The sequence below is a fragment of the Haliotis asinina genome, chromosome 5, assembly GCF_037392515.1.
Source record: "Haliotis asinina isolate JCU_RB_2024 chromosome 5, JCU_Hal_asi_v2, whole genome shotgun sequence".
Lineage (NCBI taxonomy): Eukaryota > Metazoa > Mollusca > Gastropoda > Lepetellida > Haliotidae > Haliotis > Haliotis asinina.
The window spans coordinates 48484303-48509422 of NC_090284.1; the positions used below are offsets into that span (position 1 = coordinate 48484303).

The 25120-nt window shown below is 38.2% G+C and overlaps 1 protein-coding gene across 7 annotated transcripts; it reads left to right on the top strand.

Moving 5' to 3' along the window:
• Nucleotides 1–1445: 1445 nt before the first annotated feature.
• Nucleotides 1446–24307, top strand: LOC137284664 (uncharacterized). 7 transcript variants are annotated; one of them, XM_067816567.1, is made up of 10 exons: nucleotides 1446–1534; nucleotides 9829–10044; nucleotides 12803–12886; nucleotides 13386–13474; nucleotides 15720–15902; nucleotides 16321–16458; nucleotides 18579–18634; nucleotides 20682–20818; nucleotides 21695–21822; nucleotides 23697–24307. In XM_067816567.1, exons 1-10 carry the CDS (start codon nucleotides 1507–1509, stop codon nucleotides 23859–23861), a joined length of 1224 nt encoding a protein of 407 aa, XP_067672668.1. In that variant the 5' UTR covers nucleotides 1446–1506; the 3' UTR covers nucleotides 23862–24307. The 7 variants fall into 7 exon arrangements, with proteins under 7 accessions (XP_067672668.1, XP_067672667.1, XP_067672672.1 ...); XM_067816566.1 differs by lacking the exon at nucleotides 1446–1534 and adding an exon at nucleotides 3712–3794; XM_067816571.1 differs by lacking the exon at nucleotides 1446–1534 and adding an exon at nucleotides 4150–4237.
• Nucleotides 24308–25120: the final 813 nt, after the last annotated feature.

Here is a 25120-nt window from a genome sequence, read left to right on the forward strand (position 1 = left end):
GTGCCGACAAACCTACACAGGTCCAATATATCCGGATTGTAAATACTTGAAACTAACGCAAATACAGGTTAAAGTATACGCAATGACCGGTTTTACCAGTGTGTCCAGATAAAAATGAATTTTTAATATTCATCTATACACCTTTAAAACATACTCTCGCCGTTATTGTTGTAAATGGAAACATGATTGTCATGACTCTTATGGTTTTATTTTTTTAAGAAATTAATACCTTTTGGGGTGTAAATAGTACATTAAAGCTATAAAACGATTTAGATACATTTGCCAATTATTTCCTAAATTTTAATAGGTTTGAAAAATTTCTTAGGGAGGAAATAATCTGTAAATTGGGTCAGTTTCAGATGCTTACATTACAAAGTATTACAGAGTAAAGTATTACAAAGTATGAATCGGGACTTTAAAGGAATTAGTCTGTAGTACAGACCCTGAAGTTTTTATATCCAAGAAAATGTGGCAAGTCTAGATTCCCTTACATTGAAGAAAGTTTCAGGGTTCCATTTCATTATATTATATTTTTTACTATGAACGTTTTTTTCCAGTAAAATGTGTTCATTTCAGAGACTAGTTGTTAGTCTATAAAGGCGTGTACAACTACACATGTATATATATATTTGAATAGTTGTAATGCACAATCATTCTCTGCACTAAAACATACACTGCTGAAGATCCAGGTTAGAACTGATCTTCAGCAACCGATGCTTGTCGTAAGTGCCAACTATAACAGGATCTCACCCGTCATTGCTACAAAAGATTCCATATAGCTGGAATATTGCTGCGCGCGGCGTAAAACTCAACTCACTCACTATGACGGGATCGGGTGATCAGGGCAGTTGACTTGCTTGACACATGCTCAAGACTGTGCTGAATGCTAAATCATTCAATCAAAGTATCAAGGGTAGGAATATTGGTATTTTTATGACTGATATTTCATCAGTATGTCAGTGAAAACATAGATTATTATTTATAATTTCAAAATTTACAGATGTTCCTAACTATTTTTGTTAGGTATACATACAGTTTCACACATACGATACAATTTACATAAGTCTTAGAATGGAATTCTATCCTGACAAAGAGGCATGTGTAGATAAACGGACAGCACGCCAGTCTGTTGTATATACATTTTAGAAAATTTCGTTTCAGCCATTTATTATGACCCCAGAGACTGTTCCAAGTCTGCCCAATTGCTGACCTGATTTAGTCTTGGCTTTGTGTAAGAAACTTACGTACGAAACTCGTGATATCAGTCACTGCAGTATGTTTACACAACCTTGTGTCATAACATTCCATGCGCTACAGGCTTCAACTGTAGTCACACACATGTGTGTCGATTTATACAACTCTAAATAATTATTTTTCACAAAGCAATTTGCATAAAAAAATAAAAGCACATTGAGTGTGACATGCAGCTGGCTCTAGATAACCCCGTTGTGAATTGACGGTATTTGAGACACAACCGTTAACTCAGTGCTAACCTGTCATCATATAATGTGGAGTACCCAAGAGCGCAGAGAGAGTGAGTATCGTCTTATACCACTTTTAACAATATTCCAGCAATATCAAGACGAGAAACACTTCAAATGGGCTTGTACTTATATACTTATATTTGAAGTGTAGTACCCTAGTCTTCATTGTGAAGTGTGGACGCTTTACCATTCAGCTACCCCTACTGTCCCCTCGAGCACGGACATTGTGCTGACAAAGAAAATTGTAGAACCAGAGAAAATACGCTCAGTGTATCATCTTCAGTTGTGGTTGTATACGCATTGTAGCAGTGTACATGTTAGAGTAGTCATATTGTGAAATCAGTCATTTTGTTACGTTTGTGTCAGATTGTAAGGTCAGTCATTTCGTGAAATGACTAAGAGGGTCAGTCATTTCGCGTCATTTTTTGTAACAACAACCAATATACCGGTACTTCAGTCATTTCAAGAAATTAAATTTCATCTATGTGTGGTGGACGGGGGTTGGTGAGGTGTGGTTGCCGTGGGTACAGCATGGGTACAATACGTGATGCCGTGGGTACAATACGTGATGTTGAAAATGTTCTTCACTTTTATGAATTAAAGTATTAAGTGAAAATACATGAAATGACTGAAGTATATTGATTGTTACACAAAATGACGTTAAATGGCTGAATCTGTTTGTCATTTCACGAAATGACTGTACCTTTTAGTCGTTTCACGAAATGACTGCATGGTTTCATCACAAACTGACTGTAAAATGTGTTCACGTAATGATTGATTCCACAGTCTGACTGTAACATATGCTGACTGACTGACTGCAGTTTGCTGTTCCAGTACGTGATAATCAAGTACTCCCACGAAACAGACGTAAAACAGTTCTGCGAAGTGCCGCGTCAAAACGTAAAGTAATGTTCGTAATAATATATTAATAAATAATAAATAATTGGTGAAAGCAAGAATCTGAGATCAGAATGACGAATCAGATTTCAGTTTGGCCTTGGATGAATCACGCATCGTGTCCACTTATCAAAAATGTATCGAGGTCAACATTCTATTATCTTTCTAGAATAAAACGTTATCACCATGTTAAGTTTGTTTACATTGTCAAAACACAAACATGGGATATTGAATGAATGTATGAGTACCGGAGTTTTAATTGTTGTTTAGTACCATCTTCCTGTTAGAAAGGTGGACATAAATCCTGTTGACCGTCTCACCGTCTAAATGGACTATTGGGTTCGACAGTTTAATAATTGTGGCACCTAAACAAAACGTACTGGGAGTCTGTATAGATTACTTTGATTAGCAATTAACAAAGTCTCTCAATCAATTCGGTTTGTTTTCATTGCGTTCAGAACCAGTGAGGATCCGGGTTAAAACTGGCCCTCAAGAACCCACGCCTATCGCGAGAGGCGACTTTAAAAGGATCGTGTGGACTCGCTGATCTGGTTGACACATGTCACCAAATCCCAATTTCGTAGATCGATACTGATGCTGTTAATCACTGTGTTGTCTGGTCCAATGTCGATTATTTACAGTTCACAGTCACATAGTTGAAATACCACTGAGTGAAGCGCTTAAAAACACACAACTAACCAAACCATTGTTTTAGGAGGTTTTAATTTACATATATATGATTTAATTTACAGTGTGATATATCATACTGTGCACATGTGCATGAGGAGGCTGTTAGGACTATTTTAATTAACAAGGACAACTCCATTGCCCATTCCGGTGGTATTTGAAAGGTTGGCCGTTTACGTGTGACAGCTGGGCAAGTGCAAAACAATTGTGAACACATTCGTAAATACGAAATCATAATACTAAAGCAATGAGATATTTCCATATTACATATGCATGAATCAATCTGCAACCAACTAGAATTAGCATGCATAGCATTAGTTATTTATTCAACTCATTCAGGTATGCAACAGGCAACAAGTTACAATATTATAGTTACAAGTAACAATTATAGTCACTTTAAAAAGCTTGGGACGAACACTGGAATCGTTGGGTACCATGTAACAGATTCGACTTTTCGATGTATTCGAGACATAGGTAATATGATCACTGGTCTTTGACGTAACAGGCAAAATGTGAACAAATAATACTGTGTTAATGTTTCACCAGAGACCATATAATAGATTATTATATGGTCTCTGGTTTCACAGAATATAATGAATAATGTATATCAAACGCTGACTTGATGTATTCCAGACGTCAACATTCGAGTCATCGGGATGTTGTATCGACAGTTCGGAATATGTCGAGTTTCGCCATTACACTATTTAACATCAGCTTATCAGAACGGTCAGTTCCAATTTGCGATAAATATATGTGATATGCATTACATCTATTTTTAAAACGTATCAGAATATTGTACAATCTTCATTCAAAATGTATCTCATGCCAGGAAATGTGAACAACGCGGTATAGCAACTGGTCACTCGTTTAAAAAGTGTCGATGCGGTGTAAAAATTAATTCACTCATACGCCGAAGACTAAACTGTTGTGACATTAGAGCGTTAATTGTTTTTAGTTTTTCGCTGTGATTGCGAAATAGCTCTGGCAGAAGCTTCCACGACCTACTTTAGCTGATCCAGCCTGCCCAGTGTCAGCACATAAACGAGGTCAGTTTTGGGTTGTTCAATGGAAACTGGGCACTTTTAACCCACATCGCGCAAGCCAGCCGCAATCTCGAGAGGCGAGACGGGACGCTCCAACCTGGAACACATCCTTTCTCATACGGCCAAGTAATGTTACATATGATGTGTGTCGTTTATTAATTTGTTTACATTTTGATCACATTCAGATGTATACTCCGTGAATGAAATCTCAACACACATGCGAAACTGTTTCCGTTTGCGGCGCAGGCGCTCTGTGCTCCCTTTTCGGTTCCAACATCGGAGCCCGAACGTTGGATCCGGTAGGGAATAGACAACACGCTGTCTCTTTGATGCAAACGTGTGGATGGAGCAGTTATCTTTCGTGTCATTGCTGTTCTAGTGACACAGACGTATTTGAGACAGAGGACGAGTAAATGACAGATCTTGACTGGTCGTTACGACCCGGACTACTGTCAGAACGACCCGTGCGCTGTGTGGAGCTGAGCCGACACGCATCTTGCTAACACGAATGTTGTACATTACGATTCGCTCTGTCTACTGGAACCGCATCCCTTCGTGAATTCGATTCGTTATCTCCATTATTTGGATGGAATATTTATCATTACATGTAAAGCGAGGCACTTTTGTTGAATTCGGGTTTTATTTATGAAAATGAGACAGTTCAATGTTCAAGCCACATATACCTGTCCGTCACCCACGTGAGTGAGTGAGTTTACTCTTACCCCGCACTCGGCAATATTCAAGCAATATGGGTTCGCGTCAGACATGAATATGTGTAATTTATGTATTTGATCCAGCAGAACTGTGATCACTAGTCTTTGACGTAAGAGGCAAGACATGGGCAAGTAATATCGCATTAATGTTTCACAGAATATAATGAATAATGTATATATCAGATGCTGACCTGATGTATTCTTAACTAGAATCGAAATATTCATGGCGGTATGTTCGTGACATGTATCCACTTCACCTCATAGTGGATTCAGTGCTGCCCTGGCCTCTTGCTCAGCTGATAGTGGTGCCATCTGTCAGGATTCCACCAGGTGTTGACCAATATTATCCAACAGGGTTAAGTTTCTGACACATTGGCAAAAATTGCGAAGGTTCCCTTAATCTCAATGTTATTGGTTACACTCCTCTACTGAGTAGAATAGTACTGAGACTAAGTTTTGGTTGACTGTGACAAGGTTATTGTATTTTATTGTTTCGAATTAGCAGATGTGTGATTGAGGTCATTCTACCCTACAGTATTGAAATGGAAATGGGAATAACTGTACCTGTCAGCAGAAACAACCTCACCTACAACAGGGAGACCATATAGAGACTCTGTTGTAGATTAACTCTGCCTATAATAACAGAGACTGTTGTAGATTAACTCTGCCTATAATAACAGAGACTGTTGTAGATTAACTCTGCCTATAATAACAGAGACTGTTGTAGATTAACTCTGCCTATAATAACAGAGACTGTTGTAGATTAACTCTTCATATAATAACAGAGACTGTTGTAGATTAACTCTGCATATAATAACAGAGACTGTTGTAGATTAACTCTGCCTATAATAACAGAGACTGTTGTAGATTAACTCTGCATATAATAACAGAGACTGTTGTAGATTAACTCTGCATATAATAACAGAGACTGTTGTAGATTAACTCTGACTATAATAACAGAGACTGTTGTAGATTAACTCTGCATATAATAACAGAGACTGTTGTAGATTAACTCTGCCTATAATAACAGAGACTGTTGTAGATTAACTCTGCCTATAATAACAGAGACTGTTGTAGATTAACTCTGCCTATAATAACAGAGACTGTTGTAGATTAACTCTGCATATAATAACAGAGACTGTTGTAGATTAACTCTGCATATAATAATAATTGCTGAAAACAGTGACTTAGGGCTCCAAGTGGTATCTCCTGGTATTGGACAGGTTACATGACTCATCTTTTTTGTGTACATGATTGATTAAATTAATACACCCAAATATTTCCAGATGAGGCATAGCTGGGGATATTTTTTTCAAATATGTGTGCATTGAATCCAGTGACTCTGAAATACAATAAGCATTTTATGTTGTTTCAAGTGAGTGTGACAACAATAATAATAAAAAATTAATGTTAGTCGCTCAGTGCATTGAGTGAGTATGTCACTGTTTAAGCTTGTTACAAACTTGCATTTGATGACACTGTGATCTGATGGTAGACACAATCACAGATGTATTTCATTTCGCCTTTTCATTATATTTAAGTTTGTTATCAATGAGATGATTACTCTGTTTAATGTAGCTAATTGAGTAACCAGGCACAGATTTCTTATAAAAGAGAACAAAGTTCTCTACGTGGCATTTAGATGTTTGTATGATAAAGAGAGAGCCCTTTTTATGGATAGACAACTTCTTTATTGCTTTCACAGTCCTTGCTGTTCTATAGAATTAATAATGGGATCATTTTGACGATAAACTATCTTTGTGACTCACAGTTTTAGGAAATGACACCTAAATCATTTACCATGAGTGACCTTGACATTTTTTTTGCAGTTTGATATACCAGAGACTCTTTAGACATATTAGGGTCTGTTGGCGTACATGAAAGCCCATTTGAATGGTATGCCATTTGGCTATACAGAACATAAAAGCACAAAGACACTTTGTCAGTGGTTTTGTTAACTGCATTATGATATTTTTATACATAGTCTTATCAAGTAACAGTTTCAGAAAATACATTTTAACTTAGGAGATACAAAATGTACTATAAGCAGAATGTTTAATGGCTCAAGCCATGTGATTGAAGTGTTTTGTGAGTTTAACAACATTCCAGCAATATCATGGTGGATGACACCAGAAATGGGCTTCACACTCAGTACCCATGTAGGGAATCGACCTGAGTCAGTGTGCGAACACTTTAGCTGCTAGGCTACCCCACCCACCCTTCGGAGTTACAGAAAGAAAATAAGTGGAAATAGGTTTCAAGAAAACTCATTCCTCAGCAGATTTTCATCATTATGATATTGCAGTCTTAATAGTGGGTATGATATGGGTTATTGACACTAACATTTCTTTCCAAATATTTACACAGCTTCTTCCATGCTAGTTGTGTATCACAAAACCTACATATTGATTATGACTTTTGTTGTGCAGCTTGTGTCAAATGAGATGCAACATATGATGTTGATACAGGATGTTACAATGTTCAATTCTGAGAATGACAGACAGACAGACAGACAGGTTTTATTCAGTAGTGAAGGCCCAGTGGCCCATAGTACAGTTAATTTTTCTTTTTAACAAATATTGGTCACGTGACACGAAATTATGGTTTTACATGTAATTTAAGGATGGACATCAAATGTTTAATAAAACTGGCAGCTGATTTAATAGTGTCATCGTTTTTAGATTTAAGTATTTTATATATCGTTTGTGGGGAATCATTAAAGCATTTTAAATACTTCCTTCGGCCGGCAGAGAATGCCTCACAATCTAATAGTAGGTGACGTTCGTCTTCAGTTTTACCAGAAGAACAATAAGAACATGATAAATCTTCTAGTGTATTTTTATCTTTTCTATAACGCTGTATTTTTAAGGCATGTAGAGAGATTCTAAATTTACAAAAATTTCTTAAAAGGGACTTATCATTAAGGACCCTAATATATTTTTCAGGTCCAAACATCGATTTACATTGTGAATAGTGACTTAGAAAACTCGATGAATTTACTGATGCGTGCCAATTCTGAATGTATATATCTTTTATTCGTTGTTTAAATGCTGACAGAAACATTTTTATATCACCAACATCTTGCTTAAACCAAACATAAGAAAACCCACTTGAAAATAACACATTTCGCACACCCGAAGCCCAAGAATACTTTCCACGTTTGTCTAGGGATAATAATAACTGATACCTTTGATACGGGTAGCGGTAATCGGGCATTCTGATAAGTTTAATCCAGTATCTGATTACTCTCATTTGACTCTCAATATGCATGTTATAGCGTCCTGTATCGCCAAGTACGGCTTTGTTGGAAGCAAATTTACCTACAGTAAGAAATCTTTTAAAATATGATGCATGCACATTTTCAATGGCTTCGAAGTAGTTTACTCCCCAAATTTCAGATCCATGTAACAATATTGGTGCTATTTTAGTGTCAAAAAGTAAGCAAGCTGAGTCAAATGAAATAAATTTATTAGCCTTAAAGAGTTTGAAAATGGGAAATAATGCCTTCTTAGCTTGTGCTGCAAGAGTTTTAGATGCCATGGACCAATTTAATCGGCTAGAAAATAAAAGACCCAAATATTTATAATATGAAACAACATTCATACTTTTGCCCCGGAATAACCGTTTTTCAGAATGTGCCACTACGCCACCATTTCTAAAGACAACTATATTAGATTTTTCCATATTCAACTCTAGTCCCCATGTGTCACAAAATGTTTGAAGAATATTTATCTGTCTCTGCAGTCCGTTTACCATAAATGAAGACGTAACAATATCATCTGCAAAGAGAAGCAAAAGTAAATCTTTGATTTGGGGAGTAACAAATATTCCATTATTACATGATTTATACATATCATCTACAAGTTCATTAATAAAGAATATGAAGAGTACGGGGCTTAATACACAGCCTTGTCGCACACCAGCGGAAGTATTAAACGATTCAGTGTTGCCAGAATTAGTTCTAACACAGGCTGCAACAGAGTCATACATGCTTCTTAAAATATACATTTTGCCATGGCATCCTTTGGTATGTACCATAAATAGCAATTTCTTACGGTCAACAAAATCAAAGGCTTTCTTAAAGTCGATGAAAGCGCAATAGAATCTCCCTTTAGGTCTGCAGAGGTACTTTGTACATAATGACTGTAATATAAATAAATTATCAGTTGTACTATAATTGGATCTAAAACCAGCTTGAGCCTCGTCAAGTAGTTCGTTTAGGTCAACCCAGGCACGTAAACGCTTTTCTAATATATTAGCAAATAATTTTCCAGAAATATTTAGAAGAGGTTCTGATACACTTCCAGACTTGAATAAAGGGACAATCATGCCTATATTCCATACCGATGGGAAGAACTACATTAAATAAATCTTTCAAATATGACACTAAAGAAGTAAAAGTACATATGTAAAATGAGGGAGGGATACCGTCATGCCCCGCTGCCTTATTCCATTTCAATTCATTTATAGATTTTATTACCTCCTCTTCGGTAATTGGAGTTGACAAAACATCATGCGAGAATGAAAGCTCTTCACAATCGTCTCAGTTATGCGTTGAGACGAAATCGTACACTGATTTATCAAAATCTGAAAGCTGTTTTGTATCTCTACATGAAAGGAGACCTTTGAAGTAATGATACCATTGGTACGGAGAAATATTATCTGTGGGAACTGTTTTCTGAAGATAGCGTTTTAACGTGCTCCAAAATATCTTACAGTCAGGATTTCTTGCTGCTATTTTAATATCATCTGCAGCTTTGGCTAAATAATTATCTTTTTTTAATTCGCAACATTTTTTAAAATTGTGTTTTGCATTCAAATAGGAATCGAGGTTAGAATCGCATTTATGCTTTCTGAAACAGTTTAAAAGTCTGTATTTTTCAGACTTAAGTTTGCCACATGGCTTCTCGGCCTTTTGGCTAAGATCAAAGTGTAATTCTGAGAATGGATGCTTTAGTATAATAATAATTCCAATGTGATTATGTTAAAATTATTCCTCTCCAGACATGGCAAGTCGGTTCGTGCGACCAGCCCTTCAGCAATCGAGGATTCAAGTGCGTTCTTACAATGGCTCCACTACCCTCAAACCAGCTAAAGATGGCTGTCACGTTGTGGACTTACGTAGTGACACCGTTACTAAACCAACAGCAGCCATGCGACAGGCCATGGCCTCTGCCCAAGTTGGTGATGATGTCATGGGCGAAGACCCTACAGTAAATGGTAGGTTGACGATGGACTGATGGAGTTAAAATTTATGTGACATCATCATGATCTGAAACCTTTGAAGATCTGCGTTAGATCTGCGTTAGGAGATAAACATCATGTGTTGGCCAATTTCTGGGTGTTATTGAGTATTTGAAGCACGGGAATGCATTTGGAACCGACGACGTCAGCCGGAGGTTTCAAATGAAATATTCCCATGCTTCAAATATTCAATAACACCCGGAAATTGGCCATCACATGATGTTTATCGACATTGTAAACAAAAAAGTAAACCAAAGGGGTTTTACGCAGTGAATAGTCTTGCAGTTTCCGGGAATCTAATACCGTTTGATCATGTTTTTCAACCAATCAGATTACAGAACACAGTGACTTTTGGTTTACAATTGGTCTTGAATAACCCATGCTTGTCATAAGAGGTGTCTAACGAGATTGGGTGGTCATTATCGTTTAAATGGTTGACACATATCGTATCCTAGTTTCTGTAGATAAATGTTCATGATGTTGATCGTCGTAGTCAAGCCAAAAGGTTTATTATACACGAGAGTATGTACATGATGCACGGGTGAGTCAAAAGTAATTATGAGCTGCGGGTATGTTTGTGAGGTGACATTTATTCCAACATCATGTATACGTAATCAATTATTCAACTGATCAGTCAATCACCCTGTAATATAAGAAAGAATGTTATACATTAATCTAAACATGCAACAAGTACAGTTACACATAACACCACATAATGGTTGTGATCAACATGCAAATGATCAACTTAAATGATCATATGGGTGATATTTAAATCACATATAGATAGTTACATATGTGATAAATGCTATTATGTAAATACCCAGATTCACAACACTTTATATTATTTATAACATCTTTAATATATAACTTGAGATTCTATTTAGGTTTATATAAAGTGAATATTTAACCTGAGCTGTGTTGAGATGCTTGTCCTGTGCAAAGTTATTAGCAGTGTGACTTAAAAAGTGTGCAAATGTTATAGAAGAAAGCTATAGTTATATGATGTTAATCAAATGGATGGGGGGGAGGCTACTGTATTGAAAGCTATACTGTTGAGGCCCACTTAGGAGATAAACCTGCTATGTTTGAAAATCAGAGACATGCTATACTGAATTGATGGCGACTAAATTTCAAATTGGAACCGAACGCACAGCCAATCAGAATCCAGTATTTTCTTGAGTCATGGTAGAATGCTTGGATATATAACCCAAGCACGTAAACTAATGAACACAAGAACAACTTGAAATGATAAATATGAAGCTTTATTGATTAAACTGTAAACACAGTCTCCTGTTACATACATGTCATACTTTTACACGCAGGAAGTAAGAAGTTTCAGTTTAAACTGGTGCAAGTTTAATATATATAGTGAAAGTTTTAATATATATTTGTTATTAGTCATTGAAATATATACAAAAACTTGCAAAGGCTTCATTCTTATCACATGATCTTTACCATATTTCTTTCGAAGGTCACTATAAAATGGACAGATGAACATAATGTGAATTTCATTTTCTATTTCTTTATTGCATATCTGACAGATTCATTTCGATTTTGCAATGGAAAGTTTTCTTCCTTCATTTTCAAAAAGGTCTAATAAACCTAGCCAATATTTAATAAAATTGTTCTTTAAAATTTAGAATAACTTGTGCTAGTCTTGACCAATCACTTGATTGTCTGCTCCAGACTCAATTATTTACAGACCACTGTCATATAGCTGTAATACTGTGTTAACTATAACCAGTGTTTGAAATAATCGCCAGCCCAGAGCCCCAACTCTGCTTGTTATTGCATCGGGCCAACAATTACAAATATTTTCAGACTCTTGTGGCCTCCGGTAAATTATCTGTCATTTTTTCTTTTTTTCAAACAGAATCTTTCCCATATTTTTCTTTTAAATTACCGTAACCTTCAAGAACCATCCATGTTTCAATAACTTACAGTTCCACTTCCTGGTATTTCAGCTCCTTGCTCAGAGGAATGGTAACAGTAGTCTTTACCACAATACAAATTTCTCTTTGCCTTGTAGTCTTTGCTAACTAATTTTGTAGAACAGTATGTAACTGTGTACAGTGTAGTGTATTTTGTTTTTATTGGTTTGGCATTAACAAAATGGGCCTTCACATTTCATTCATGGCCACGGCAGCAGGCCCTGTTGGCCAGTTGGCAAATAAAAGTATTGCCAACACTGCCTGCAAACAAACATCAGAATCTGCTGGGTGTATCCTGTTGGTACATTCAGTTGTCATCAAAACTATTAGAGTGTGTAAATTAGATATTTACAGATTTTGTACCTCCTGATGCTGTTTGTAAGAGAATGGATTGTTAACCAAGCATATTGTCTGTTTTGGTTGATGGAAATTTTGGCGTTTCAGGATCATCTTGTCTCCATATGTAATGCAAAATACAAGAAATAATATGTGTGTATGTAACCCTTCTTTACTCACTGACATTGTGATGTCATACACAGCCATGTTTAGTCGTCATCGCATGGGAAGCATGACATGACCCAGCTGGATAATAACTGCTACTGTTTATTAATGCCAGACATGTCTGACAACACTGACAGATCAGTTTCAGTTCTAAGATAACCCTCAGATTATGGTCAAATGGTTTAATGAAAACAGCATGGTGCAAAAATCTTGATTGTGTTGTCAAACCCTGTTTCACCAGAACAATTCTGACCCTCTGAAATGATGATGTTCACAGAATTGTGTGATATTCTGTTTGCCAGAACTTCAAAGACGATGTTCAGCTTTGTTTGGAACTGAGGATTCTCTCCTGGTACCATCAGGTACTATGGGCAACATAATTTCAGGTAATGTTTTAGGTGGCTCAAATCCTTATTAATGGTTTTCACCATATGATAAGATACATGTATTCAAATTCTTTTTATTGAAACTAACTCGAAAAAGATTTATGGTAAATAGTCTGATTCATTGATATATATATATATATCATGTTGTATGTACCTGTATAATGGGCCAGTGGCCCCTTTGCTGAAATAAACACAGTTGTGTTCATAAGTTTTTACTGGAATATTACGTAAAAGGATATTGTGTGTTATTGTCTTTTGATAATATAAAAAAACTATGCTCTCTTTTCGTGATCCAGCTTTAGAATTGATCGTCAGTAACGTATGCGTGTCGTAAGAGGCGACTTTGTTAACACATATCATTGCATCCCATTTGGATAGATCAATGCTGATGCTGTTGATCACTGGATCGTCTGGTCCACTCTTAATTATTTACAGGCCGTTGCTATATAGCAGAGCCGTGAAACAAAACTCATTCACTCTTTTTGTTCCCTCCTTGCAGTGATCAGCCATTGTCAAGGGAGATTCCAGGAAGCCATAGTGGGTGACAAGTCACACATGTTTCTGTACGAATTGGGCAGTATGGCACAGGTTGGTGCAATACATACCGATCCATCAGAATCTGCTTCCCATGAAGATCCAGTTTAGAACTGATCTGCAGTAGCTCAAGCTTGTCATAAGAGGTGACTAACGGGATCGGGTGATCGTTCTTGTTAACATTGTTGCCACATTTCACCGGTTGCCAGTTTGTTTAGATCAATGCTTATAATGTCAATCATTGGATTGTTTGGTCCAGAATTGATTATATACAGAACACTGTCATACGGCTGTTCTTTACAAAGCAAGCAGTGTGGGGCAGGTCGATGCAATGCATACCGACAGCTTGCACATTCAAAAGATATCTCTGTAATTCTGAAGCTGTTATGGAAGCTAAGAATCAACATCCGAGGTGATTTTGATATGCTGTAAACTATGTTTATAATAACTGATAGCTATAACAAACTGTCATTTTGATCCTGTACACCTTGTTATATATTAAAATGGGGCGATGGGGTAGCCTATTGGTTAAAGCATTTGCACATCACCCCAAAGACCCTTGGGTACAATGTGTAAAGCCCATTTCTGGTGTCCACTGTGGTGATATTTCTTGAATATTGCTAAAAGTGGTGTAAAACCAAACTCAACTCATCCACTCGATCAACAACTACATCTCATTTGAATTTTATGTTACAAAATGCCATTGGTGGAGACCAGTCATATGTTATGACTGGAGGGTAGATGATGATTTTTATGGAGTTGCATGTACAATGTGAATGACGCCCCCTAAAATTAATTTTCAAAGTAAGTGACCTCCACCTGCTTGTCATGTACAAAATCACTCAACCCCCTCCAGAACATATGTACAAAAGTGATGCCCCCCTCCCAAATTATGAACAGTCCCTTGGAATCTTGAAAACCCTTGAAAACAGCAGTTAACATAATCGAATAGTAAGGTTAGCATCCACTTGAGAACCACATGTTTGGTTTCCATCTTTGTGAAATTCAGGAAATCTAGACTTGCTTTAGCATTGTGGGAGGGCTATGCAGTAGAGAAAATAATGTGGTTCAGGGACTTTGAGACAGACTATCAGTTAGACTATAGTCTGCAATATGTGTTAAAGTTTCTCTTTGACACATCAGTCCAATGAGCTTGGTGTGTTATATGACCAACATGGCCGGGCTGACAATAGTTTACGTCAGTTCCCAGAGGCTTCCACACAATGATGACAGCTTGTACAGAATGGGAGTTATGGTTGCCTTGGCGCTAATATCATATTGTGAACAGGTCCTGAGTTGCTTCACATGTCTTCTTGAGACAGTTTGTCAGAGACAGTTTGTCAGAGGTCATCTTGAGACAGTTTGTCAGAGACAGTTTGTCAGAGGTCATCTTGAGACAGTCTGTCAGAGGTCTTCTTGAGACAGTTTGTCAGAGGTCATCTTGAGACAGTTTGTCAGAGACAGTTTGTCAGAGGTCATCTTGAGACAGTTTGTCAGAGACGGTTTGTCAGAGGTCATCTTGAGACAGTTTGTCAGAGGTCATCTTGAGACAGTTTGTCAGAGGTCTTCTTGAGACAGTTTGTCAGAGGTCATCTTGAGACAGTTTGTCAGGGACAGTTTGTCAGAGGTCATCTTGAGACAGTTTGTCAGAGGTCATCTTGAGACAGTTTGTCAGAGGTCTTCTTGAGACAGTTTGTCAGAGGTCATCTTGAGACAGTTTGTCAGAGGTCTTCTTGAGACAGTTTGTCAGAGGTCATCTTGAGACAGTTTGTCAGAGGTCATCTTGAGACAGTTTGTCAGAGGTCTTCTTGAGACAGTTTGTCAGAGGTCATCTTGAGACAGTTTGTCAGAGGTCTTCTTGAGACAGTTTGTCAGAGGTCATCTTGAGACAGTTTGTCAGAGGTCATCTTGAGACAGTTTGTCAGAGGTCTTCTTGAGACAGTTTGTCAGAGACAGTTTGTCAGAGGTCATCTTGACACAGTTTGTCAGAAGTCTTCTTGAGACAGTTTGTCAGAGGTCTTCTTGAGACAGTTTGTCAGAGGTCCAAGCGATGACAGAACCACCTGTGCTGGTTGAACAAACCTGATGAAAGTTCTTGACCTGGGTACTTTCTGTGTGATTCATCACACTCAACTGATGTCAGTGTTAAAACTGATCAGGTGTTCATATCTGTTGATGATGATAATTATGGCAACTGAATGATGACATATATGATCAAATGGTCAAATCTCTGTAGGAATGCACCTACGGATAATAATATAGAACTACATCTTGCTATATTCATGTTATCTGGAATCAGTTTGCAGGGGTACAGTGTTACCCGGCACCCAACCAGTCGGATGGTACGATCCTTTTGGAGGATATCCGCCAGCGTATCCGGCCCACCGATGATGTTCACCAGCCATGGACCAAGCTTATCGGTCTGGAAAATACTCAGAACAAGTGTGGGGGCAAAGTATTACCACTAAATTACCTAGCAGAGGTAAGAAAATACAACAGGTGAGGGAGGCAAAGTCTTACCACTGAATTGCCTAGCAGAGGTAAGAAAATACAACAGGTGAGGGAGGCAAAGTCTTACCACTGAATTGCCTAGCAGATGTAAGAAAAGACAACAGGTGAGGCAGACAAAATCTTACCACTGAATTTCCAAGCAGTGGTAAGAAAGTAAAATACAACAGGTTTATGGGCAAAGTCTTACCACAGACAAAGGTCTGACCCTGGCAAAGGTAAGAAAATACAGCTAGTGTGTGGGTTGAGGTGGGGTGTTGGGTTGGGTTGACGAAAAGCAAGGATTGATAGGGACAAAGGGTTATATGCTAAATATGCAGGTCAGTGGGGCATGCGATCAGTGTAAACATTTGGTTGTAACTACATGGTACTGAACTGCCTCCTTATTGCAGGTGAAGAAGCTTGCGATGGAGTGTGGCTTAAAGGTACACCTTGACGGAGCCAGACTGTTCAATGCAGCCGCAGCCCTGGATGTGCCAGTCTCTGACATTGTACAACATGTAGACTCTGTCAGTGTTTGTTTCTCAAAAGTGAGTATCAGATGTTTCTAGAAGGCACCTGTTTATTGATTCACAAAGCAGAGATTCAATAAAATCTTACCTTAGAGTTTGGTGCTGCACTCATGGACCTTAGAACCTCCCAACACATGTCGTGTAAAAGCTACCCATTTATAGCAACCAGACTGTTGCCTTGAGATGGCAAAAGTGAAGGTTCCAATGTGCTCTTTCATCCTGCATGCTTAGAAAGGTTGACATGGGTAATTCTGAATGACAGTTATTGTCTGAATCAAACTATTAATGGCTTTAGTGGGATAAGTATCTGAAATGTATGTGAGCTTCATGGTATGTACTGCCATACAATCTTAACTGTCTGTTAGGTATATTTCTTAATGTTTCTTTGATCAGTTTTCAGATTTGTCATTGCCCGGAGGTGTTTAGGCCTTGTGTAAAACTAGTTTGAAAAAGCTGCTTTCCTATTGGCTGCTCAAAGTCATTTCATATGGTATTTTCACATTTGCAAAATGGCCCCCGATTTCTCGAAACAAACTTAAGTCTGAGTTTTGACTTAAGTCTGAGATTTTACTCAAATTTGAGAAAACGCATGTCTCAGAATCAACTGAAATCAGCACAAAACTCAAACTATAGGAAACAATTTGAGTTTCGTGAATACATTACTTAATTTGTTTGGGTTTTATACATCAAAAATGCAGTTGAGTTAAAAGTTAAAAATTCAGCTGTTTCAAATTGTGAAACTCAGTTTGAGATTTGAGTAAAAACTTAAGTTTGTTTCGAGAAATCGGAGCCTGATGTGACTTAAGGGCAGTATAACACATGTTGTTGAGATTTGCAGGGATCCTCAGAAGCAGATATACTTATCTGAAAAAGGTGATGGGTGGTGAAGGTACATACTTTACATTACACAGTGTGCTAAAAAAAATGAATAATTAACAAAGGGCATGAGTGAGTGAGTATGGTTTTACACTGCTTTTAGCAGTGTTCCAGCAATTCACAGTGAGAGACACCAGAAATGAGCCTCACACATTTTGTCCCATATGAGCAATCAAATCCAAGTTATCAGGGTGTCGAATGAACACTTAAACCACTAGGCCACCCCACCGACCAGGTTAACAAAGGGGTGAAAAGTGGCGGATGGTCACCATTGCATAACTTGTGCTTGTCTACAACCCCCATTGGTCCTGTTGTAGTAGTTAAGTCATGTAGCAAGTTGCTCTGCTTTATGCTTGCTGTAGGGAAGTCTTCAGTATATGTGTCCTATGACTGTTGTAGCTTCCATTTAGAGCTCCAGATAAGGCGCATATTTGCGTATTTTACTTAATAAAAATAACATTTACTAAATTAATTACAAATCTTGGGGGACGAAAAATGCATAAGAATTACTTAAAACCCAATAGGTCCATAATGCCTTTTGTAGATTATTCAATGAACTAAATTGGCATGCATAGGATAATTGGTCGTGGAGCCCAAACTCTACAACAGTGTTAGCAAATGTTAAGCCATGCCTATACATACATATACTGTTATAGTCATAGCCACTGTCTGGAGTTGACTGTAGTAGTCACATGATGTTCATGTTGCCTGTTCAAACATGGCTGCCAACTATTTGGAATATAAGAATTACTAAAATCTTAGGTCTATAGAGACATTTTATATGTACATATTTAGAAGTGATAATTACTCAATAAGGAAAACACACTCTGTGTAAAAGTACTCAATTCTTTAACCTAGTGGAAGTATACAAAATGTTAGTAACTCTTCAGAAGACCCGTGAAAGTCCCGGGGTAGAATATGCCTTCAGCAACCCATGCTTGCCACAAAAGGCGACTATGCTTGTTGTAAGAGGCGACTAACGGGATTGGGTGGTCAGGCTCGCTGACTTGGTTGGCACATATCATCGGTTCCCAATTGCACAGATCGATGCTCATGTTTCTGATCACTGGATTGTCTGGTCCAGATTTGATTATTTACAGACTGCCACCATATAGCTGGAATATTGCTGAGTGCGGCGTAAAACTAAACTCACTCACTATTCTTCAGAAAATGCAATTAGATCTACTCATACGCATACAAACATGGGAGTAAATACCCAATTGTTTGAAAACTTATCTGGAGCTCTGTTCCATTCTTCGCAGGGTCTTGCGTGTCCAGTTGGCTCTATCGTTGCTGGAACAAAAGACTTCATATACATGTAAGTATACTACTTGTATTCATGCTTCATAAGGCTCATGAAGGTCTGGCTTGTTGTAAGAGGCAGCTAATGGGATCGGGTGGACAAGCTTGCTGACTTGGTTGACTCATGTCAGTTGTCATTGGTTCCCAGTTGCACAGATCAATGCTTATGCTGTTGATCACAGGATTGTCTGGTCCACACTTGATTATTTACAGACCTGTGCCATATGGCTGGAATATTGCTGAGAGCAGCGTAAAACTACACTCACTCACTCACTCACTCACTCACTCACTCACTCACTCACTCACTCACTCACTCACTCACTCACTCACTCACTCACTTACTCACTCACACTCACTGAGGCTTCTCAATAAAGTGTATCCTTGTAGATCCCGCTTGGATTCGTCATGGTTGTCGTAATGACTAACATGATCGGGTGGTCAGATTTGAAGTCTTGGTTGACACAATGTCATGTCATCATATCGCAATACATAGATGGGTGCTCATGCTGTTGATCACTTTATTGTTCCTGTTGCAATTATTTTCATACAGCCTTGGTGTAGCTGGAATATTGTTAATTGTGGTGTTACACAACAACAAACAATCCAATAGCTGGCAGTGTTTGGCCCCCTAAAAGTAGGTCCTCGTGTGGTAACCTCTCAAGCTAGATTTGCTTCATTATCCAAACCAATCCATGTGAAGCATCATAAAATCCCCCTTCTTGATTGGACTCAGACGAATGCATGTACGAGAATCCTAGTTTGCTGCTTTGCCCAGCATAAGTATGTTCTGTCTAAATGACAGCACCTTGTAGATAGCCTTAGGTCACACAGCCCTGAGGTTGATGTTATGAGTTGTTCATTTTGTTCATGTTATGAGTTGTTCATGTTATGAGGGAAACATAAAGCACCTGGGTTCCCCCATGGAGATTCTCTGAGATTACTTCACACTGGAATTCGTTTGCAGGACTAGTCGGCATAACAACATCTTGTTTAAATATAGCTAATAACATATACTGTGATAATATTAACAGTAACCCTTTACGTGGTTAGAAAGACCTGTACTGTGATAATATTAACAGTAGCCCTTTACGTGGTTAGAAAGACCTATACAGTGATAATATTAACAGTAGCCCTTCACGTGGTTAGAAAGACCTATACTGTGATAATATTAACAGTAACCCTTTATGTGTTTAGAAAGACCTATACTGTGATAATATTAACAGTAACCCTTTATGTGGTTAGAAAGACCTATACTGTGATAATATTAACAGTAACCCTTTATGTGGTTAGAAAGACCTATACAGTGATAATATTAACAGTAACCCTTTACATGGTTAGAAAGACCTATACTGTGATAATATTAACAGTAACCCTTTATGTGGTTAGAAAGACCTATACTGTGATAATATTAACAGTAACCCTTTATGTGGTTAGAAAGACCTATACTGTGATAATATTAACAGTAACCCTTTATGTGGTTAGAAAGACCTATACTGTGATAATATTAACAGTAACCCTTTATGTGTTTAGAAAGACCTATACTGTGATAATATTAACAGTAACCCTTTATGTGGTTAGAAAGACCTATACTGTGATAATATTAACAGTAACCCTTTATGTGGTTAGAAAGACCTATACTGTGATAATATTAACAGTAACCCTTTATGTGGTTAGAAAGACCTATACTGTGATAATATTAACAGTAACCCTTTATGTGGTTAGAAAGACCTATACTGTGATAATATTAACAGTAACCCTTTATGTGTTTAGAAAGACCTATACTGTGATAATATTAACAGTAGCCCTTCACATGGTTAGAAAGACCTATACTGTGATAATATTAACAGTAACCCTTTATGTGGTTAGAAAGACCTTTACTGTGATCATATTAACAGTAACCCTTTACATGGTTATAAAGACCTTTACTGTGATTGTGCTTTTGCTACATTTGGGCTGACTATGACTTATAATTAGTTAATTATGCCATATATTAAAGCCTTCCAGTCTTTTACCTTGACTCGATGATAAATATTTGATCATGGTCATGTTGGCATACTTCTCAGGGCACAGAGAGCGAGAAAAGCTCTAGGAGGGGGAATGCGACAAGCAGGCGTTCTCGCAGCTGCCATGCTGACGTCTCTTGACACAATAGTGCCCCGCCTCCATGAGGACCACGCCAGGGCAAAGAGGCTAGCTGAAGGTAGAGTCATAAACGCAATGTTCTTTCAGCAGATAGTTAAACATGTTAGGAATTTGAACCCAGACTCTCAGAATGAGGCACCTAATACCCAGTACACTATGCCAGCCATCTAACCCACACAGCCTCTGATGTTTGAAAATCTAACAACTGGTGGTCTAGATCACATAATTTGTGTACCTCCTCATGAATGTAAGCAGACATTGCTAATATTTCTGAAAACCATGAATACACATGGCCTTTCAAAGATGGGTCAAGTGCACAGAGAGTGTAAGAAATGTCTAATATTGTCAGATTTGCATTCTGGTTTTACAATACTGATATTGCCATGTTGAGTATGTATTCCTGTAAGATTGTTTATCTCCTAAATGACCCACTCAGAAATATTCCAGCTGTGTAATGGTGCCCAGTAAACAATCAGCAGGTAATTCAGTAAACTGGACAAGAGCATGAAAATAGAAATACTGTCGTACTAAATGAACAGTATAAATTCCAAAACAGACAATTAAGAAAATTAGAATGGTATTATTAATCTCTCTAGTACATGGAAGACATTTCGTAGTTAAATTGCATTTTTCTTTTGTTGATGATGAAATGACATTAAGCAAGCTAAAGATGCTTCAAACGTATTCTTCACATTGGCATAGTGTTATGCCAAAAGGTGATGTAAATATCTTGATAAGTGTCCAATGGCTCATGTGGGAAAAAATGAAAAATCTGTAACATGTTATGTGATTTGTTTGCACCATAATTGCTTGATAGTTTGAATTTCCACATTCACTTTGTGTAAGGGTAGGAATGAGGAGGCCTCAATAACTAACAGGAAAATTTATGTATGACATGAAAGATTTCATACGTTCTCATACTTTTGAACTCAAGGTATCATGACGGCCCCATCAAACAAAGTGGTTGATGTTGATGCTCCTGGGGTTCAGACCAACTTGTTCTTGATGGAGATTACCAAGTCAGGGCTCGCTCCAGACAAACTGTGTCAACGGATGAGTGAGGTAATTCACTGAAGACATTATCAGCCCTCTGTGTGAAGGACATGAAACAGTGCATTTCTTAATTGGTCTAGGATCCAGTTTCGTCAAGCTGTCTGGGTGCTGTCTCTATCATAAGGCCATTTAATTGTATGGGAGTAACATTACGTACTGTTGCACTCAGTTTGTTCTGTGGAACAGGGCTCATGGTCGAAGAGATGCTGCCCAAGGGCACAGGGTTCTGTTCATACACTGTGATACTGTCAGGTCATGAGGCACACAAATATGTCTTCAACTGACAAAGGTCATGAGGCACACTAACATCTATAGAACTGTTGGAGGTCACGAGCACACTAATATGTATAGACCTGTGGAAGGTCATTAAGCCCACTGACAAGTATTGAACTGATGAGGTCATGAGGCTCACTAATATGTCTAGACCTGTCACAGGTCACGAGGCCCTTTAATATGTCTAGAACTGTCACAGGTCACGAGGCTCACTAATATGTCTAGAACTGTCAGAGGTCACGAGGCACACTAACATGTATAGACCTGTGGAAGGTCATTAAGCCCACTGACAAGTATTGAACTGAAGAGGTCATGAGGCTCACTAATATGTCTAGACCTGTCACAGGTCACGAGGCCCTTTAATATGTCTAGAACTGTCACAGGTCACGAGGCTCACTAATATGTCTAGAACTGTCAGAGGTCACGAGGCACACTAACATGTATAGACCTGTGGAAGGTCATTAAGCCCACTGACAAGTATTGAACTGATGAGGTCATGAGGCTCACTAATATGTCTAGACCTGTTACAGGTCACAAGGCTCACTAATATGTCTAGACCTGTCACAGGTCACGAGGCTCACTAATATGTCTAGACCTGTCACGAGGCTCACTAATATGTCTAGACCTGTCACAGGTCACAAGACTCACTAATCTGTCTAGACCTGTCACAGGTCACGAGGTTCACTAATGTGTCTAGAACTGTCAGAAATCATGAGGCTCACTAGTGTGTCTAGAACTGTCAGAAATCATGAGACAGACCTAGGTTGACAGTTCCAAGGTGTCTGTGTGTGGAATTCTGAGGGTGGTGTATGGTTTACCACGTTTACACATGTCAGTAAACTGGATGGTAGTGATGTAGCTGAAAGGTCTCATACTGACAGCCAAGCAAGTTGTGGTTCGGCCTCTGTTTGCAGTTGATAAGTAAATCACAATGTGGTTGAAATACTGCTGACACATAAATCAAACTCATTTTTACAGTGGTACTCTCTGAACACATCATTGTCACAACATCCAGTAATCTGAGAGGCGGGGTGACAGGAGGGGCAAGCGTTGTTCCTCAAATCTCTAGGTCTGCACAGGATGGGAAGTGAATAGTGATCATAGTGGGTTAACAGAATTAAGTCAGGAAATTGTGAAATCACTATTCTGTGATTTTCTACCTTGAGGCCTTATCCTTAAATTTCTTGATTCCTCTGATGGTATGGATGATGGCTTTATATCAATCACTGGATTATATTGTCCAGTCTGAATGGACAAAAAGCAAAATATGAGTATGGTGATTCCAGATAAACAACAGTTTCTTTATTGTTGTCTTCATTCTTTGATAATGGACTCATCAGCTTCCATTAGTGTCTGGGAATGTGGGGTAGTCTAGTGGTCAAAATGATGGTTTGTCATGCGGAAGACCTGGGTTCAAATCCCCACAGGGGTACAATGTGTAAAGCCCACCTCTGGTGTCCCCTGCTGTGATGTTGCTGGAATATTGCTAAAAGCAGCATAAAACCAAACTCAGCCAGTCAGTCAGATAGTACCATGTCAGTTGTACTTGTGATGTTTTCTGAATTGAAGTGCTGTGCTAGGTACATATCCCCTTGAATTTTATCCTCCAGGTAACAGAGGCTGAGAGGAAGCAGCTGGGAGACAGTGTATCAGCTCTAATGCTGCCATTTTCAGAAACCGAGATCCGCCTAGTCACCCACAATGACATCACTGATGAGGATGTGGACCGCACCATCAGCAAGTTTCATTACGTTCTCGCAGAACTGTCCCAGTGATAAGCAAACATGATAGTTCAGAAACACCAGTGCCATATTTTACTTGAGACATACAGTCAGAGCTTCACCATGTAATACCTCGTCATTGTTATACATTTGTTTGTTGACAGAATTATTCCTTATCACACAGGGTTTTGTTTTTGTTTGTTGTTTAATTCTACATAAACATTCCAAGCCCTATGAATTTCCAATCTGAACCATGTAATACTGTCATTGCTATACTGAACAGGGAAAGAAACACAACTCTGGCCTTTTGTCAAGTTTTTAAATAGAAGACATAAACATGAACACTTACTTTTATGAGATTTAATTTTTTCGAAACTTGCGCTACTTTTGCTGTTCAGTTTATTATAATCAAAATCCATTCTCTATAAGGTTGTGAGGATATTTAATTACCAATTGATCAATGACCTCTTGATAAATAAAGTTGAGATATATAGCCAACATTTACCCTGGTTACTTTGATTTCTCATCATATCTGTGAGTGGCATTTAGATGTTGGTATGATGAACAGGAACAGTTTGTTGTGGATAGACATCTACTTTATTGCAATTAATGCAATATTTTAATGTAGATACTAGCATTTCTATGGCTAACCATCATCATATATATGACAATCAAGATTAAGGATCCCTTAGGCTTTGTCCACCTGACTTCATATAGCCATTTTCTTCTGTCACAACAACAACTAACAATGTTGTCACACTGTACATCAACCTCATCAGTTGTACAAACTGTATTATCTAGCCTCATGTAAGAATGTCGAGTTTTATGTGGTCCATGTGACTCTGATAAAATACCATGTATATCCATCACAATCCGCAAGCGGGAGTATAAAAGTCGTGTACTCCTGCTACGAAAGTCATATCACCCCGCTACGCCTTGGTGACGACGCGAAGTGAGAAAAGCGTGCATCGACAAGCCTTAGTAACATGCGGTGCATTGAGGTCAAACGATCAGCTGGTGTCAACATGGCAGCAAGTCGTTTCGAGGCGTATTGTTTTGTTTTGATTTAGTGAAAACATTCAGCTAGATAAATGCGTTATCACATCGTGTCTCGGGAAATACAGGGTTTTATCAGTCCCTCGTAAGGTTGTATTCCCCAAGCCTCCAGCTTCACGTATTTCCCTCAACACGATGTGATAACTTATAATATTATTCCTGTGTATATTTTCCTTGTCCATAATGTTAGGCATCACTTGCTTGATAACAGTGTTGGTATCTTCACCAACAAGTCATATCAGCTGCAATGAAAAAGT

Coding starts and splice junctions, on each gene's coding strand:
- LOC137284664 (XM_067816565.1), top strand. CDS start 5,067: ATGTATCCACTTCACCTCATAGTGGATTCAGTGCTGCCCTGGCCTCTT. Junction 16,459..18,578: donor TCAGTGTTTGTTTCTCAAAA/GTGAGTATCAGA, acceptor CATTCTTCGCAG/GGTCTTGCGTGTCCAGTTGG. Junction 20,819..21,694: donor GGCAAAGAGGCTAGCTGAAG/GTAGAGTCATAA, acceptor TTTGAACTCAAG/GTATCATGACGGCCCCATCA.